The following is a 19,445-nucleotide window of genomic DNA, read 5'->3' on the forward strand; positions in this document are numbered from 1 at the left end:
ACACACACACACACACACACACACACACACACACACACACACACACATAGACAACCACAAACTCTACGTGGCAGATCACGTAGACAATTAAATTGAGCTACGAAAGGAATCTGCAAACTTGAAGAATTTTTCTATGTCCTCGTTGCAGATCATTTTGCGTTTTTTTACCATAGCGCCACTTGTGAGAAAAGTGCCATCATCATTGAGAACCCATCATAAGTACTTCTGCTGGGCGCTTATCTCCTCTAAGGACTAGATTTAGGCCGGCTATGAACGTCTTCAACTTGCCAGTTTCATCAAGATTTTCCTGCACCTATTAAAACTATTGCTACTAAATATTCACACATTTCAAAAGTACAGTAGAGGATTCGAATCGTGGACATGTCAATTAGGAAGCAACCATTCTTCCACTGCTCTTGAAAAGTGTAGCGTGTTTGATTGCACCTTTTGTAATGTTAATTTGATCTAATCCAGAATTAGATAATGATTTGGTCACGTGATAAGTAGTATTGACCCACAATCATAGATACATTCTAATAACCATTCATAACCAATATGTACACAGTTTATTGCTGTTAGACGAGTTAGGAGTGGTACAGTGAGTTGCATAAAAGCAGGATCAAACGTAACACTGGTCGTTGTATAGCACAGTGACCTCATTAGAGGCATTAGTATTGCACCATCGTCTCTATACGTTACTTAAACTTTTGGTCCTTCCTGATCAATGAATATAGGAAAGATTTTTGGTCCTTCGACCCGGATTACGTAATCAGTTTGTGAAGAACAAGGAAGACCTATCAAATGATTTCAATTCAAGGTAAGATACTAATTAATTGATAGTGATGTTAAAAATAACATTCTTTATTCAAGAAAATACAGTCAACCGTGACCATAAGTCATGTAAAGGGACGGAAACATTGTGAAAAAACAAGTATACGTGATTTGGATCCCAAAAAAAGTTTCGTTGTTGTAACAGCATTAATCGTGCTATAATCATTCCTTGGAAATCGGATTGAAGATCGCGTATATTTGTTTTTTGGGAGCAAACGTTTTTCAGACTCTTTACATGTGTCATGCTCACTGACCCAAGGCTTAAGAAAATCCGGATAAAATAGTTTCATTTCCATTTAGTAGCATTCGCAAAAACCTAAGAATTCGGTATTCCTCTCGTTAATATCCTGTCATGAGCAAGATCTTAATATCTCTATTTCCACTGGTATTGCTCCTGCTGCGTGGAAGGATTTTGTTCATTTTTAGACATTATTCCTTCCTACAAAACGAAGGTCACCTTTGTCTGAGAAATGACGCAAAAAGCTAAAATAAGCATATTCCCCGACATACGACATAGATAAGACGCTCGCATGTATATTGATGAGGCTATTTGTATTTAAAGTTATACCTGGATCACATAAATCCATAATAAATTGTATAAAAATGCTGTCGTTATGAGATGTCCCAGCGAGTTTCGCAACATGCAATAATTTGTGGGGACCTTGCGGTGTATAGCCGGTATTTGCGCAATCACAAATATACGAGTTTTGCTTTTGTCACGTCTTGCCATTTGCTTTTTAACATAACTTTATTTTCGATGGCTTTGTCAGCGACCAAGTGTCAACCGACGAAATTCAATTGTTTTATAAGTTTTTTTAATCAACGCACAGAAGTTTTTTGAATTTATTTTAACAGTTTCTAATTTAAAATCATGTATATTTGTTTTTTTTAAAGAAACCAACGTATTGGGTTTCTTTACAGGTCAGGTCACTACTGACTGAGATGTCTAATATTAATGCAAACCACCCTATTCTGAACTATAGACATTCCAAAGAAAATAATAATTTAACTACCTTATTTTTAAAGTACCAAAGATCATATACCTATTTTCGCTACATTCGATTTTCATAATATTTTAACAATATGCAATTTTTACTAAAATAAATTATGAAATAAAATGAAAATAGAAAAATAAAACATAGTAACGGTTTGTTTCAAAAATAGTCATAGTAATAGTAGTTCATTGTGTAGTCTATACTAATAATAACTCTTTATTGCACAAAGAAAAGATACATGAAACACAAGTTATAAAGGACATATACAAGGTCAATGACAGATTTTCTATATAAATAAATAAATGTCAACATCACACACGTCGCTTTGATCCCAAACGAGGTAACTTAAACACTTGTGTTATGGAAATCTGAACCAACGACGCTACCACAAACATCTAGACCCGAGACAATATAGAAAAATTAATTAATAGATTCAGACCCTACTTCACGGAAGTCAATGTTAATAAAAATGGAAGTAAATTAATTTCCTACTCCGCGAACCCAGTGAAGGTTAAATCGTGCAAAATAGCTGCGCTTGTGTTGGACATTCCTCCCTCTGCATAAAATTAATAAAATAAGTAACACAAGCGCAATTACAGTCACAGACATGTGACTGTTGATTGTTCGACATTCGCCGATTTTTATAGAAAAGTTAGTTTTTTACATTAACCCAGCTGGGAATCGAACCCGAGACCTAATAGATGGCGACATCATGAAAACCGGTGTGCAAGCCACTCGACCACGCAGATCATCGAAACTTAAATAATTAAATTTATAAATTAGTCACAATTAACATAATATACATATAAGAAAAACCACAAACCAATAGAAATAAGTTTATGTAAAACCACTTTTAGTATTCCATTGATACAAGTAATGCTCTGGCCACACAGAGGCAGCCGCGGAAGCGTTCCGAGCGCGGGAATTTTTGTAAAGTACGAGTTCATACGAACCCTGCCACACTCAAACGCACGGCGGCGTCGGCCGCATTACATTACAAAAATTCCCGCGTCCGGAACGTTTCCGCGGCCGCCTGAGTGTGGCCTGAGCATAAGCCATTTTCTTGAAACTAGGTAACTTATACCAGAAAAAGGTCAATGACTGTTAAACCTTGGCCAGATAAAATGTTTTGCTTACTTAGGTGACAAGTTTCCTTGTAGTTTAAACAAAGCCACCAAAACGGCAATAGCTTCTACATTCAAATTTTATTAGTCCGTAACTTTGCATTATACAATAATTTGTAGTTTATGTACTCATCCTGCTGCTGGTTTCCATTCTCGACACGTCATATATAGATGTTTATCCAGTAATGTGGTAACGCACCCACGTCATTCACAAAGTGACAATTAACTAATCGCAATTGCCATATTACAATCGGTTAAAACATTTTTACACACTAACACTCTACCGTGTTAAACCAAAACAATGTAATATCATATTTTATAACAGCATTTTGAGAAAAAGCTGCGTGAAGGATTTTTCGGTATTTTGTAATTTTTGAGGTTAATAACCTAAAAAGATACATTTAATTACGTTGTACATTAGATATCAAAAAAATTTATCAAGCCGTTATAATTGTACTTTGGAAAGTAAGTTATGTTAAACTATTTAAAAAAAAATAAAGTTCTTTTCCCTTGTTAACACCCGAAAGATTCTTGTTATGAAATTACAAAACATTGTATTGTACCTTGCAGTGTTTTGGTTTGACAATTTGTAAGTCAATGGTTTTACACGACAGAATGTCATTTTTTTTATTGTTAAAATTTGAGCCGTGACAATTGTTAATAGACCTCCGCTACTGAGACACTTGCGCGATCTGCGAGTTTTCGTTAATTCAGACGCCCCGCAACCCGCAACACTGTACAGAATTTCGCGCGCGTAATTGTCAAACCAAAAGACTGTATTGCTGCTACCGTGTTATGTCAAAATAATTTACAAATTTTAAAAGTTACTGTGTATTTTGTCTGGGTATAGATTAGGCCTAGAGAAATCATATATGCGCACTGTCTAATCTAAACACTGTAAGTAAGTTTACAGTGTATTTAGTTTGACACGGCAGCAATGCACCGTGTCCATAAGACACGGAATCGCATTAAACTGGTTAAAAGAAGCGTTATTTCCATGTCATATAGCAGGGTTCGAAGTGAGTACTTTGAACTCCATCTCACCTAATGGAAAGTGACGATGAAAATGGAGCATGCTCACGGTGAGCAGCTCACCTAAATAATGCCACTTCACTCTCGCCTTGAAATAAGGCGAATAAGTTTACAGGCAGGGAATTCCCCTCCATAACTGTTCGCCATATAAATGTGGAAGAGAAACGCTTTGTACGAATCTTTGGAATATCCACATTATAAGGGCGGAACCCAAACCTACGTCTGTAGTCCCCCGGACTAGATGTAGTCCGACTATAAGTATTTATCTTATGACAAGTATCAAATTAACTAGAACAACAAAATGCTAGCGCTATGTCAATACTACGTTTTCCTTGACGCGGTCGACATTCCAGAACAAATCTGCTCCATCGGCGATCAACCCTCCTGCAGACGTGTCCCGCCCGTGCGTGACGAGCTATGTCGGTCACTTTAGTTCTCCGACGTATGACCTCGTTAGGGATTCGGTCCATCAGAGACACCCCAAGCATAGCTCTCTCCTTCGCACGCTGAGCGACCTTCAATTTGTGGACGAGACTTGTTGTTAATGTCCACGTCTCGGCTGCACTGGTTAAATGCCTTAGTTTTTAGGCTTTGTGGGGTTGACGACCTGAAGACGTCAAAGTCAAAGTCAGTTATCAGATACTTATTACGATAACTATGAAAAAAGAATCTTGATAATATCTATTTCTGAATACGAGCGGAAAAACTCGTTGCGCGCCAACGCGAAACGAACAAAGGTTTTTTCTGTCCCACTCAAGCCGATCCGCGTAATAAATGTGGGGACACCTTTACACTATGCCTTACATTACAACAGAATAGAAGTTTGTTTCGTGACTGGAGGTCGAACAGTTTGAAATGACAAAACGCTACAATGTAAGCAACATGCGTGCATTAACCTAATTAACATCGTATCGGATTCACATTCGTTATTTTGAAATAGAACCTAGGAACAATTTTTTCAGGTCTAAATCGGGTCCATTTGTTTTTTTTTTCAAATACGCCATTTCGATCCGAACAAATAGTTTCGTTTCTTATGTGTAACAATTGCGAAAACCTAAGAACTCTATAGAACCTACAATTATGAATGAACTGTCATAGATTTCTCACAGATGGCGCTATGGTAAAAAAGTCCTTAAAAACAAAAAGTTAACTACCTCCGTGGCCGAACGGTTACCATGCTGGACTACCACGAAAATGTCCCGGGCTCGATTCCTGTTCCGGAAGAAATATTTGCATGGCGTACACTTATTTCTCTCCTGAGTTTGCGTGTAATTTGTGGTGGTCTGTGTGAGTGTTCGTGGACCCGCGATACAGGGTTTTCCTAGTTTTTCTAGGCGGGGCTATGAGTGTGTGCGTTAAAAAAGAATCTGCAACAAGCGCATAGAAAAATTCGTAAGGTCCACTAGTTCGTTCCGTGGCTCTGTTGGCTATGATTCTGGCCCGTTTGCCGGAAGACGTTGGTTCGAATCCAACCGGATCGTAGGTATTTTTTCTTAGTGTTCGATCTTTATATTAATAATTATTACAAACTAGTGGAGTAATTTCACAAAAAGAAATTGAATATCATGGTGTTATTCAATAAACTTAAAAATTACAATTATGAATGAATTTCTGTTAGGCCAAAGCCTTGGGCTGTTTTTGTTTTTTTTTTAATTAAGATAATTTTTCGTATTTACATAACGAACTTTTATATAAGTTATACTACGATATGTCCTATACTTTTTATAGTCTAATAAGAAATTACGAAGTAAATACAAAGAAAGAAAGAAAAGTAGATTATTTGGTAATCTTATGACAAAATATACATGACAGAATGATAACAAAAATAAAATAATTACGTTTAAAAATTACCAAAATGGTCTCCACTCCACTTTTTGTAACAAGACCTGTGAAAATACCTCGTTACGCTGGTTGTCAGCGAAGCCGAATAAATAACAACGATGATATCGCTTCCTCCAAGTAGATAAAATTAATTTAAAAAATACAATAGCCTTAACTAGGCGTAAAACATAATTCAATGCAAAACAAAAGAAAAATGGGTACCAAAACTAGTTTGTTATAATTATTAATACAAAGATCCAACACTTAGAAAAAATTCCTCCCATCCGACCGGATTCGAACCGACGTCTTCTACCAAACCGTGCCAGACGCTGTGCAAGACACGGAACGATCCAGCGGACCTCACGAATTCTTCTATATACTTATCGGATCTGTGTATTTGGTTTTTCAACGACTTTTTAGCCGTAGCGCCATCTATGAGAAATCTATCAATGTATTTCGTCACCCAGTTAGGTAACTTCACAGCTACCAGCCCTGGTTAGAGATGTCGCTATTAACTGGAATAAATTTGCATTGAATTGATATTCAATCATTTATTGGGAAATGACTCTGCGTTTTATTTGGGGCTCAGGCCTCAATATGTTCAAAACAGCCTTTAACGTGGTACACTCACTAAGCATCAATGGTTCAACAGGACACCTCCAAACGTTTGCCACAATATCCTGGAATGGACGTCCATTATTTTCTCGTGCAGGCAGACGCCACTTGAGTGACCATGCAAATGAATTAGAACGTTGGGCAACATCTTGCAATGACTTCGCATATGTACGACACATTCGCTACGTGCTGAAGGTTACTCCTGAATACTTTAAAGTAAATAACTTTTATTATTACACAAAATTGTCATCGACATGTTGATTGTTGATGTATACAATAATATACAGGATTGTTTATAAAATATTAACAATCCTGACAGGACTGTATTGCTATAAATATAACAAAAAATACACACACACATACACTCACACGCACGCACGCACGCACAAGCCCGCATGCACGCACGCACGCACGTACGCACGCACACAAAAATAGGATATAATAATAATAACAAGTTAAAACAAATCCGCAAAAAAACGCATATCAAAAAAGTCCATGACTCAGCATTTGAGGACTATGCTAATTACGCAGCCGTTGCTGATTGATATTCTGCCATGGCCTGTCATAAAATACCAATTTAAAAAAAATTAAATTCATATTACTAATTTGTAGAAATAACACTATCAGATACTAAACAAATTAAATTAATTTTGTCACACAAAAATTAGACATGAAAGTAATCAAATTGAGTAACAGTAGGTAATAGTAAATTTAAATTGCAGAATACCTTGCACAAATACACAGTACAGATACGTCCCGAGATTGTTTTTCAAACAGCCACTGAAAACATTTTCGTTTGAAAGTTGGTAGTGCTTGATATACAATAAAAAATAGATCGTTCTATACGTTGATAATTCTGTACGATAACAAAAGAAATCGTCGGAACGTACGCTTATGCTTGCACATTTGAGCTTACTACCTTACTGCCAGATCTAAAAAAATGTCAGATAGTAGAACAAAAACTTAAAAAATTATTTTTGGTAAACTTGAAAACCCTCTCCTTTGTCCTTATTCACCAATCTAAGTTCAGACATGACATAGACTCTAGGCCCCGTAGCGCGTCTGATTCGTAGCGATTCTTATCCATTTTATATTTATATGTGGTCTCGAAAAGCCTTGAGTACCCTGAAAAATCATAGTGTAAACTTCTTAAAGATTTTTAAACTACATTGTCCAGTGTTAATAAAATAAAGCATTTAAAATTCAAGTGAAATAAGAGCCTGTTATGTATAATGTAAACACGGAAGATCCTTGATCATTCCGAGGCCACTAACTCCGTAATAGTGCAGCGAAATGTTTATAATAAATATTTAAAACTAGAACAAACATCATCTCTGTCTGAAAGAACAACAAAGACTTGATTTTGACAACGAACGGAACGTTGAAACGGAAACCACACTTGTAATGTTTGCGTCAGTCACTATTGTTTTTTTTTCTAAACAAATGTGAATGTGAAAAGATTTTAAAATAGAAAATACAGGTTTGCTCGATGCTCTGCTGAAGCTAAGATAACTCTTTTCAAGGCTTACTGTTCTCCTTTTTACGCGGGTAGCCTGTGGCATACACAAAAGTCGTACATTGCTATTCGCACCCAATACAATAATGCTTTTTGTTCTGTCACACAGACTGTCTGGATAGACTCCTTTTCTGCCATACTACGGAAGAAAATCGCTTCTCTTTTAAACAGACTTCGTAACAGTAGCAACGGCATCTTGAAAATGATTGCTGAGAAAGTGGAGGGACCTCCCATGAGGAACCTCATAGAATTTACGCGATCTTTGTTTAAAATAATTTACTAACATAGTTTATAAGTCTGTAACTAACTTAAATATGGATTTACGTTGTCCGAAAATGAACAAATAAATGATTAAATTATGTATTATTATTATAGGTGAGTAATTTCGTTGACCTTACAAAATAAATTTGGTAGCAGTAGAGCTCCTTGTGAAAGAGTTCGTCCAGGAAAGTGCTGCCACGTTACCTATTTCTGCCACCAAGCAGTAATGTGAGCATTTCTGCACTTCGGTTTTGAAGGGTATGGGTGCTGGTGAGATCACATGGGGCTTGTCAACTTATGTCTCATGGATCTTTGTATTTTAAAGCACTGCAACTGTTATCAACAGGACAAGCGTGTCGCCAGTCGCACGGCTTGTTCTTCCCGTCACTTGGGGTAAACAAAAAATTAAAGAATTAGTTTTTTTTAATTTAAATTTTCTATTTATGATTTTACTTATTAGAAGTCCGAGATGACATTTTCCAGAAATAACGTTTGTTCGAATTTTCATAACCTCGAAAGTAATTTTGAGAGGAAAATGTATTTTCTTTTAAACCTAACTTAACCGAACCTAATCGTGTCTTTGCGATAAACATCTAACATATCCTGAAAGAACAACGGTTTCATTATAATTCGGTTTTCGGGGTAATGAAAATTCGAACAAACGTCATTTCGGAAAGAATAAATTCGAGTTTGTGATAGCTTACCACTGTTTATGGTTTGTGCTGGTGTCTATTAGTGGCGAGGTTCATATAACTCGAATCCCACCGGCTTGCCAAAAATTTTCTACGTATTGTCAAAAGAGCGCGCATACTCCACCACTTAAAAAACTTATGTTCAACATATTTTACAAAGGCATCTTTTTAGCGGCTAAAGAAGTTTTCGTTAAAGTAGGTGTTTTTTTGTTGTGCCTCACGCCTCGCCACTGGTTCCTGTACGCGATATGGCGCCATAGCTCCTGTCTACAAGATAATGCATGAATTTACGCAGGAATTGGGTTGTATTGATAGGTTATATACGTACATTGAAGCATAGTGAAATGCAACAATTTTCCGAAACATATTACGCGTGTTACGAATTTTCATAAAGCGTAATTTGAACTTGAAGTACAATGGGCATAACAAAGGACCAGTTCATTTTGTAAATTAATTATATACGAATCACGTTACGATTATTAATTCGCCTCGAAAGACGTGGGACCGAAACACGTGAAGACGTCTTTACTTGCAACGTTGGGTAGCCGTGGTCGCCGCTCGAGACCGCGGTGGACTCAGTTGCGCCCTGTCCGTGGGGTAATCAAGGCGGCCAGTGTTGCGGCTCTTGCAAAAAACCGATATCGACGCGATAAAAAAAGTAAAAAGTGCTTCTATTTATGGAATGTTAGTGAAGTTTCTTTACGGAACCGTTTTAGTCAATTTGTTTACGGAACTTGTGTAGTCCGGAATAGGACTCTGTAACTGAAGTGACTAGACTTTGTGATAGTGATTTTTGGTGAAAAGTGGAACCGATTGGTGTATTCAGCGTCGAGAAATTTGAGTGAAAAGTATGTAATTGTGACTTTAATATTTCGTACCATAAACGTTTTAGAAACATTTTTGTGTAACCTAAGTTAGAATTTATAATAAAACTGGTTTTCTTTAGTCAGTTAAAGTAGATAGTCGTTGCGTAAAACTAGATAACTTAAGGTTAAAATAATTTACACATTCTGAGTTACTTAATACATTGAAAATTGTTTTTCATACGTTGTAAGCGGCGTAGATTATTTCGGTTAAATGGTTTATTAGCTGAGATTTTTGAGATTTTTTTGAGATTAAATTTAAAAGCATTTCAAACTTTCTCTACGCGTTTTACAATTAAAAAAATCAATAATAAATAAATGATACTGATTTTTCGGCTCTACATTGGGTATGTTTAAACCCTGTACGTTTTACGCGATTTACATCCAAAAAAGTGTTTCTTTTTTCAAACACATCACGGTCACGACCGGCTCTATGAGCTCCTCTAATGAAGTTATTGTCTATTGACTTGTCTTCTTCTTATTATATCGACAGCCTACACTATAACTGCTTGCTATCTTCATCATCATCCACAGCCTGATTTCACCCGCTGCTGGGTATAGGCCTCCCGAAGTTTGTGCCACCCACCAAGGTCCCGTGCTAGGCGCATTCATTGACGCCCCGCGACGCGTACTGTTTTGCCCATCCTCTGCCACCAATCAGTCGATGTCTTGCTTTACCTGTTATCACCGTGGCTTGGTAGGTGTCCCGCCCAGCTCCATTTGAGTTCCGTGGTCCGAGTTCCAGCATCCTGGACTTTCGTCCGTCCTCGGATCTCAACGTTCGGAAATCGGTCTACAAGGTTGATGCCGAGCATGGCGCGTACGTCCGATGTACAGGAAAGGAATGGTATATCGTGCGTGGAGGCTCTTTTCGTGCATCCTGTAAAAAATCCGATTTTTCTATTTAAATAACCGCGATTCAGCTCCGAATAGTTTAACGGAAATCTAACAACACCTGTTTTCATATATAACATCAAGTGACGGGACGAACAAGTCGTGCGCCTGTTGGTAAGCTACACGCCTGTCCATAACAGATACAGTGCCACTCAGACCTTTAAATTGCAAATTTTTTTAAATAAACGCAATTCAACCCTAATAAATAGTTTAACGAAAACCTAATTACTCAATAATAAAGAAACTCTCCTGCCTACATAAAGATTAAATAACAATATTCGAGCAAAATTTAATTGTAAAATATTGTAATCGCAACTACACGTAATTCGTAACCATGCATCGACGCAAACAATCGCAAAATAATCAAATACCAGAAACAGTTATTAAGCGCCCATTAAAGTCTACATTTGAACATGTCGGTCAAGAACGTTACGGCTTAAGGTTTACTCAGACTTAATGTGCAATTATGTGCAGCACAAGACGCATGTCTGCTCGCTTCTCACTCAAAGTGGACCGTGAACGAAGTATTATTAAAGAATGAACCTTACTTATGGCGATATTAAAGCTATCATCGTGAAAGTGACTTGCCAAAGTTATGTATGAACAACTTTTGCTTAAAATACTAGAGATGGAATCTGACTGGTTTTTGTGCGCTTCTTGGTCCTTGACTGGTTTATTGAAATTCCATAATATCAATTGCGGTGGCTGTAAGTTGTGTATCAAAACAAAAATCGTCTTTCGTGTTCTCTAAGGCACTGGCTCTACCATAGTATCCTGTGAACTATGATATTAAAACAAACAAAGTCAAAATGTCGGTTCTGTTTTGAAAAAAAAAACATATACGCGATATAGATACGAAAAAATAGTTTCATTTCCTATTAACTATGATAATACAAAAAATCGAAAATAAAATGTCTGCCGTGACCATGGGACCCGTAAATAGGCCAAAAAGATTTGTTTAAAAAAATATAATAAAAATAATAATTTAGTTAGCAGTAGAACTCCTTGAGAAATAATTCGTCCAGGGAAGTTCTGCGTTCCGGTTTTGCTGGTGAAATTACAGGCACATGGGACTAGTCAACTAATGTCTCAGGATTACGTGAGCAGTGGCAGTGCCCCTCAGATCTTTGGGATTTAACGCTCTGAGTGGCACTGCAACTGTTATGGACAGGCGTGTAGCTTACCATCAGGCGTACGACTTGCTCCTCACGTCACTTGATTTTAATAAAAAAAAAATTGAAAATATCTTTTAGGCGGTTAGATGTCGTTCAACGTTCAAAAACTGATAGTTGTAGAGATGTCAGTCCGGTTACGTACTAATCCGTCATTTGAGTTTAATTTTCAACTGCCTCTGTGGCCGAACGGTTAAGGCGCGTGTCACTTTACACCACGCGCACGACATGTAAAACAGTCATTTGTAAGATGTCTTTAGAGTAATTAAAATACAAGAGTGTCTCAAAGTTTTGTTACCTCAAATGCATCGGCTCTACCAAAGTACCCCGTGATCGTGATATATAGATTATGATCAATAGTAAGCCGTAATCACGGGACCCGTAAAGGACCGGCACCGTTGGTTTATTTGAAATACGCGATGTAGATACGAAAAAATAATTTAACTTCCTATTAACTATTTCTTATGAGAATAAAACAAACAAAATAAAATGTCTGCCGTGACCATGGGACCTGTAAACAACACGAAACGTTTTGTATGAAAAAAAAATGCTATTTAAATCCGAAAAAATTAGTTTCCAATGTGAAGCAAACGCAAAAACTTAAGAACCCGATAAAATGAGAAATTACTGTGTGTTACAGAAGAACCTTTACGTCGTTGTTTTAGATTTTTTTTTTATAGCCTAACACTAGGAACACCCCGTGTAGCGGGTGTAATAACTAATAAATTGATTCCATAAACATGGCTATGATTGATTCAATTACCATTAACTTTTTTCTTCACACAATAAATACTAATGGAAAAACATCGTGAGAATTTACTTAACAAAAACATTTAATTAATAAATGACATTTATAAATGACAGGACAGTGTTATTTTATTTCAGTTTCCGTTTAACATTTGAAGCGCCTGTTTCATCTTTCATCTTTAGTGAATATTAAGAGTAAAAAACCGTATCAATTATATAAAGGTAGTAAAAATGTTTGAGAATTTCATTTTATCATCATGTCATTTATTTCATATTCCAGAAATGCAAAAAAAAATCGATTATGTTAGTTATGATATCGAGGCCGAGGGCAGGAAAATAAAAGACCCAAAATTTTCTTCTGTCTAATGGTGGCACCCCACATGGTTGTTTGTATGTCTAATGATGGTAACCCTAACCCCACATGGTTGTTTGTATTTGCGTATTTGATATATTTGGCAAACAATCACCATGTGTAGACAGCATGTGTGACAAAGTATTTGTCATGTTTGCATATTCGACAAATACAGCAAACACCAAACTCGCGTTACCGCGCGCTGATCCGTTTCTTGACGCACATCAAAGGAGCCAAATAGGCAAATACTCGAGTAACTCATCCGCAATATGATCATATTCATTATTTTAACTGCTTATTTGGCTCTGTAGACGGTCATATTTGTCCGCTGTACGTCAAATATTTTTCCAATTGCATCAAACACCCTTTACCATGTAGCCATGTGAAATGCTGCCATGATGCTAAATAGAACGAAGTATAAAATGTTTTGCCCAAAAACAAAGCACTTATTTTCATCTATCACCTTCGACCTACGAAAAGAAATCTAGTTCAATTCGGAAGTAATCCATCATGGTCACTTATTTAGGTCACTAGGATGGCTATCAATTCAATGTGCGATACCTAGTTCTTAGTCTGACTGGAACGTCCATTTGGATAAGTTACGTCTAAAAGATTTGGGCGTTGTAAAAAGTGCTCTATAAACAATAGTGTAATAGTGTTCTTCATGTAAATGGCTTATGATTGGTTAGCGCTATTAAATCTGCTTAATACGTAGGTGCTCTATATATCAAATATTACAGATTGTTTTGGTTGCATAAAAAAGCTTTTTAAGCTTACACACCGGTTTTCATGGTGCTGCCATTTATCCGCGATCCCCGACCGGGGCAATGTGGAAAACTAACTTTTCTATGTTGTCTCGGGTCTGGGTGTTGTGGTACAGTTTTTGTTTCCTATTTCCATAACGCGAGGTGTTTTAGTTACTTTTTTGGGATCAGAAGAACGTATGTGGTGTTGTCATTGTCACGTTTGACTGACGTGGGACCAGTAAAGGGCCCGAAACGTTGGTTTGTTTGAGAAAATAAATATACGCGATTTAGTTTTGAAAAAGTAGTTCCATTTCCTATGTGTTACATTTGGTTCATTTTTACTAGAATACAAACATGCCTTTCGACTTCAGTTTTTTTTTGTTGAAAAACTGACCGATTTAAACAGATAAAAAAAAAGAAATTACTTGACGTATCACACACTCAATAATAAACTGACGTAATCGAAAACAGTAATTACTGGAGAATCTAACAAAATATGACACCTGTCACAATTCCCATTGGATTATACCAAATGAGTATAACGATGTATTAGTTTTATTTTGTACATACTTTTTAAGAAACTTACAAGCCATTGCATTCACTTTTTCTGTTTGTTATATGTTTGTTTTGATATATCTACTGTATTGTAAGTACGTATTGTTGTACACATAAAAGTGCGAGAGTTACCGACCGCGATCGAGCCGTGCAAGGCGTGTGTTGCGTGTTTTGATCATAGTATCTGTGCTTTCCGTTAATCTAATCGTAATGAGTTCCGCCACTTATTGCTTCCGCACACGATGGGTCTGAGTAGATATCTTAATTAAGAATTTCCATATACAATTTAATAAACTGACTTTAGATCCTATTTTATAAACGAACTTAAAAGAAATTGTAGCAATGTAAAATTTGAACAGCGTTAGATATCTAAGGTTGTGACTATCTTGTCGTGCATGCCGTGTATATATTTTTTGTGATATCAAACGGCGGAACAAGTGATACACCTGATAGTACGACGCACCTATCCATAACAGTTGCTGTGCTAGTCAGAGCTTTAAATCGCAAAAATCTTCAGGCACTGCCACCGCGCCTGTCACCCTGAGACATAAGTTGATAATGCTTAAGTGCCTGTAATTTCACCGGCATCTAATACCCTTCCAATCCGGAACGCAAAAATGCTTACATTACTGCTTGGCGGCAGAAATAGGTAAGGTAAGGCATGGCCTGGCCGAACACTATCACAAGGCGCTCTGCTGCTACTAAAAATTGTTCACATTTTCACTCGAAATGAAACTTAATCGATCAAGACGCCTCGTAATGTAATTAGATTATGTATTATGTGCCACCTGTAGCGACAGAGCTATATTATAAAATATTCTCTTTTGTCCGCAGGAGGTGACAGATGAGAGCGACGGGTGCGGTGCCAAATTCTCAGCGGTCGTAGTGTCAGACAAGTTCCAAGGGAAGCCGCTCCTTGCCCGTCATAGGTGAGCGACTACCTCATTCAGACTACATTAATAATTTAATCGAATAGCGAGTAATTTAGTAACTAAACGTCTACCAAACGACCAAAATACTTTCGCAATGCAGTCGACTACATTAAACCTGGATCAGACTATGTTAGTAATTTAATCAGGTGGCGAGTCATTTAGTAACTAAACACGTATCAACTGACAATAAGAGTTCGCGCTACGGTACGTTAGTGAGTAGTGTAATGCAAGATGAATAGACAGTGCAACGAAATAAAAAACTAAAAAAAAACTTATTGAAATAACTGTTTTAGAAGAAATTGAATAAGACATTAGTATAATACAAGAATAAACTATAGTTATGATGTCTCAAAAAAAGGCGATGCGACTCATGATGTAATATTTCGCAACAATTTTTTTTTTTAATCCAACGAAACGACATTTTTGCTGTAGCTAATGAACTTGACTAAATTGATAAGTTGCAACTTGTTTATGAATCACAGTGCAGTAATGCGCGGTGGGGAACGTTACTCGCCCGAAAATATAGAATAAAATGGATCGACTCGACAATTCCCTTACAAACTACTCAAAAATTTTTGTTTAGTTTAGTTTTAAATTGCGAGCCACTCAACTAAATTACTAACATAGTCTAAACCGTGATTAGGTATAGCAATGTAATAAAATCATAAACAATCTCACACACTTATAACACAATACATAATATATGTATACATAATATTATATATTAAAGCATATTGACACTAGTTAGGTTTAAATACAACAGTGAACAAAACCATCTTGTACTCAACACCAGTTGTTTTTTAGGGTGAGCCGTAATACAGGTCCAGATGCCTAGTATGACCTCTGTTTGAACGAAAACTTGCGTTTTTCTTTCGCTCGGACCGCGCCGACGCAAAAAGCACGTCTTTTTCACTCTATATACATATATCGACTCATCCGTAGAACAAAGATCTATGTGCAAGACTACTTGTTCTCAGGACATAGTACGTTTCGGTCGTTCTTCTTCGCTGTGGATGCCAGATCGAGTGTTGTTCGATATTATATTTCCGAAACGAAATAAGATATATAAATTCTAAACACCTTTTCATAGGCCTTAGTTTGAATAACGAAATTATTCTCGTAACTTACTTATTACTACTATGTTGAGTGTGTGCGTTATTATTATTATTCTTCTTTTTTCGCTATATAATCACATCGGACTCTGTTCTTCGGATGTGTCGATATACTGGAATTTGTAATTTCAATACCCGAATACGGGTACCAATGAAAAACTAATATATTTACCTAAAATTGATGGTAATACCATCAAATTAATAAATAAATAATAATAATTAAATGTTTATTTCCGTAATACAATTAACTTTACATTAACAGTGGATGGTATGTTCTATTAAGCTTTCCAAGCCTGTGTCAGGAGGCACCGCTCTTACATAGCTATAAATGCACATTTAACATTTTTAACTTGTACTTAATTTAGTGTTCAGTGTCAATTTTAATTTTTACATTTCCAAACATGCCCAAAACAAATTATTTGTAACTTCTAATTTTAAACTTAATTGAATTTGATGAAACCATTTCTTATATAATTTATATCGGTAGCATCTAGTACCGGTACTGTAGCAAATTTATTGGTACCAGTGCCAGTGACAATAACCGGTATTCCAAGCTCTCTTTGAATTTGATCTCCCAAAGCCAGCATGATGGTTTGTTATCCAATAACCTTTAGAAGACTCAGTGACGTAGGTATGTTCAAATAACAATAGTTTACCATTTTATAGGTTTGATATATTATCGGTTGGGCACACACAGCGAATAATCCCCTAGTGATGAATCTACAAAAGATAAATTAACAAATTTAAAAATGGCGTCACAGTACATTTCGTCGTATTAAGTGAAACTCTCATATGTGATTTTTCAGGACGATAATACAAGAGTGTAGTTTAAAATATAGTGAACACAATTAGGTTTGTAGTGATTTCTTATTTATTTATTTACAAACCCACACCAATATTGTCAGTGGCTTTGATTTGTCTAAGTAAACTTGGGGGTTGAAGTTGGCTACAACAGAATTTCTTCACAAGTTTAAAGAAAAACTAATTGCCTATATGCCATCATTTCATAATACACCTTTATCTACACATATAATTTAATTGTGAAATTTTCTCCAATTAAACATTGACACAGAGTACTTAAAATTCCAGAGACACACGCAGTCTGACCAGATAGTTAATTGGCATAGTTGGTGTAATTACACATACTGGGTACTGATGGAACTAGTATTTCGGCCTTTTTAGAAATATAATTATATTTACTAGCTTATAGAACTAGTTTTCTTGCGTAACCTTATTTATATTACATAACTACAATATTGTTCAGTGTATTAAATATTTCTCACTTTCATGTTGACGTATTAAATAAACACAATAGCATTGAAACATATCGAAATAAAATGTATGTTTATCTTGACATGACGTGCCTTAACGTACGTTCTTTCTTCTATACGTATTTCTATTGTTAAAAATATTTAAAAAAATATTGTTAATTAAAATTATTTTTAACAATAGAAAGACGTACATTTATTGCTTAGGTCATAATTAGAGAACAAATCAATCAGGTCAAATAAATGGATAATACCTCCCTCTGAAATTCAAGAATGCTCAAAGATCAAAACAAAATATTTTTCTTCTATACGCTACCGTAGTAGTGAAACTCGAAAACATTGAACAACAGTGGCGGTAGATCTCCTTGTTAAAGAGTTCGTCCAGGGAAGGACTGCCACCTTACCTATTTCTGCCGCCAAGCCGTAATGTCAACATTACTGTGTTCATGTAAAATACAGGCTCATGGGACTTGTCAACTTATGTCTCAGAGTGACGGGTGCAGTGGCAAAGCCCCTCTGATCTTTGCGATTACTATCTATTACTATACATCTCTGAGTGGTACTGCAACAGCTACGGACAGGCGTGTCGCTTACCACCAGGCGCACGACTTGTTCGTCCCGTTACTAGTCATTTTAAAAAAGACAAATTACAATTCAATAATTACTCTGTGTACTACCTTGAAGTGTAGATAAGTATGGTATTTTATGAGTTCTAGTTACATAATAATAATAATAAATTTCATATGAAACATCATCAGATTATACAGACAAATTTGACATTAACAGTGTTAAGCTTGCAACGTTGCATTTAGGGCAAGACAACACTTCCCTCTTTTTTCAAAATAAATCTGTTTATGCTACAATGTAGATACATAATTTGTACTCTATATATTGACTTTAATTGAAAAAAAAAACAAAACGTGCCAGTGATTCATTGCATCAGCTTCAGAAATATCTCTGAATTATTGTGTACTCTGCATTTCTTTGCCGGTTATAAGTAGATTGATGTACATGTGTTATCTAAACTTAGTTTTATTATAAATGGCGATGGATTTAGACTTGAAGCAATCACAAAACTGTAGTTACTTATTCGAAATATATACACAAGGCAACACAGACATTGTCTATAGGTGTATAGATTACAATATACTGTTTTTTAGTCGTTTTGTGTTTGTACGTTACAATATTGGCAAAACGTTCAATAATGCTATGTTTACAAACATTCGCTTCCGTTCCGCAGCATTGTAAATTAATAATAATAATATAAAGCCTTACCCTTCAGAGCCGGAACACAGTATGCCCACATTATTGCTTAAGGTGGCATCTCTTAGCGAACTCTTTCACAATGAGCTCTAGTGCTTGATGATATACATAATAATACTGTACCATAAAGCCATTATATAGGTACCCTAAATTTAGCTTGAAAAAACTTAACAAAACAGAGTTCATATGTCAAAGCAAATGCGCCAATGCTACCACAAAGATTATTCAGATACAGCTCTCGAAAAACCAAATAGTGATAAGAAAACTATTGTACGTTTTCATAAAAGGTGTTTAACCTTTGCAACAGACTTTATTTAAGATAAGAACCGTTTTGTTCGAAATGTTTAGCGTGTCTAAAAAAATAATAAATTCAAAAGGCATGTAATTGTTTGAAAGAAGCTTAGTTTGGGTACACGTTAACGATCGTCTTTTGTCTGCGCTCAAACAAAATGGAAGCTATTTTTATTACAAAACAGCAAAACGTATGTGACCCGATATGTTAACTCGTCCACAGATTGGTGAACTCAGTGCTCCAGGAGGAATTGAAGACAATCCACGCATTCACACAAAAGACCCTGACGGTGGAACAGTGGAAACAACAGTCCTAATGTTACTATCTATTACAATACAATGAAGTAATATTGTTCTGTAGTT

The 19,445-nt window shown here is 36.1% G+C and overlaps 1 protein-coding gene across 1 annotated transcript in view; it reads left to right on the forward strand.

Annotated features, from left to right (window-relative positions):
- The window catches only part of LOC113240652 (bolA-like protein 2), a 50,663-nt gene extending 31,220 nt beyond the window's left edge, over nt 1–19,443 (forward strand). The window contains exons 3-4 of the mRNA XM_026478006.1: nt 15,051–15,145; nt 19,306–19,443. Coding sequence (XP_026333791.1) covers nt 15,051–15,145; nt 19,306–19,399 — 189 coding nt within the window. The 3' untranslated portion in view covers nt 19,400–19,443. The remainder of the gene's footprint in view (nt 1–15,050; nt 15,146–19,305) is intronic.
- Nucleotides 19,444–19,445: the final 2 nt, after the last annotated feature.

Source organism: Hyposmocoma kahamanoa, unplaced genomic scaffold (genome assembly GCF_003589595.1).
Source record: "Hyposmocoma kahamanoa isolate Upper Pololo Valley unplaced genomic scaffold, ASM358959v1 160, whole genome shotgun sequence".
NCBI classification, from domain to species: Eukaryota; Metazoa; Arthropoda; class Insecta; order Lepidoptera; family Cosmopterigidae; genus Hyposmocoma; species Hyposmocoma kahamanoa.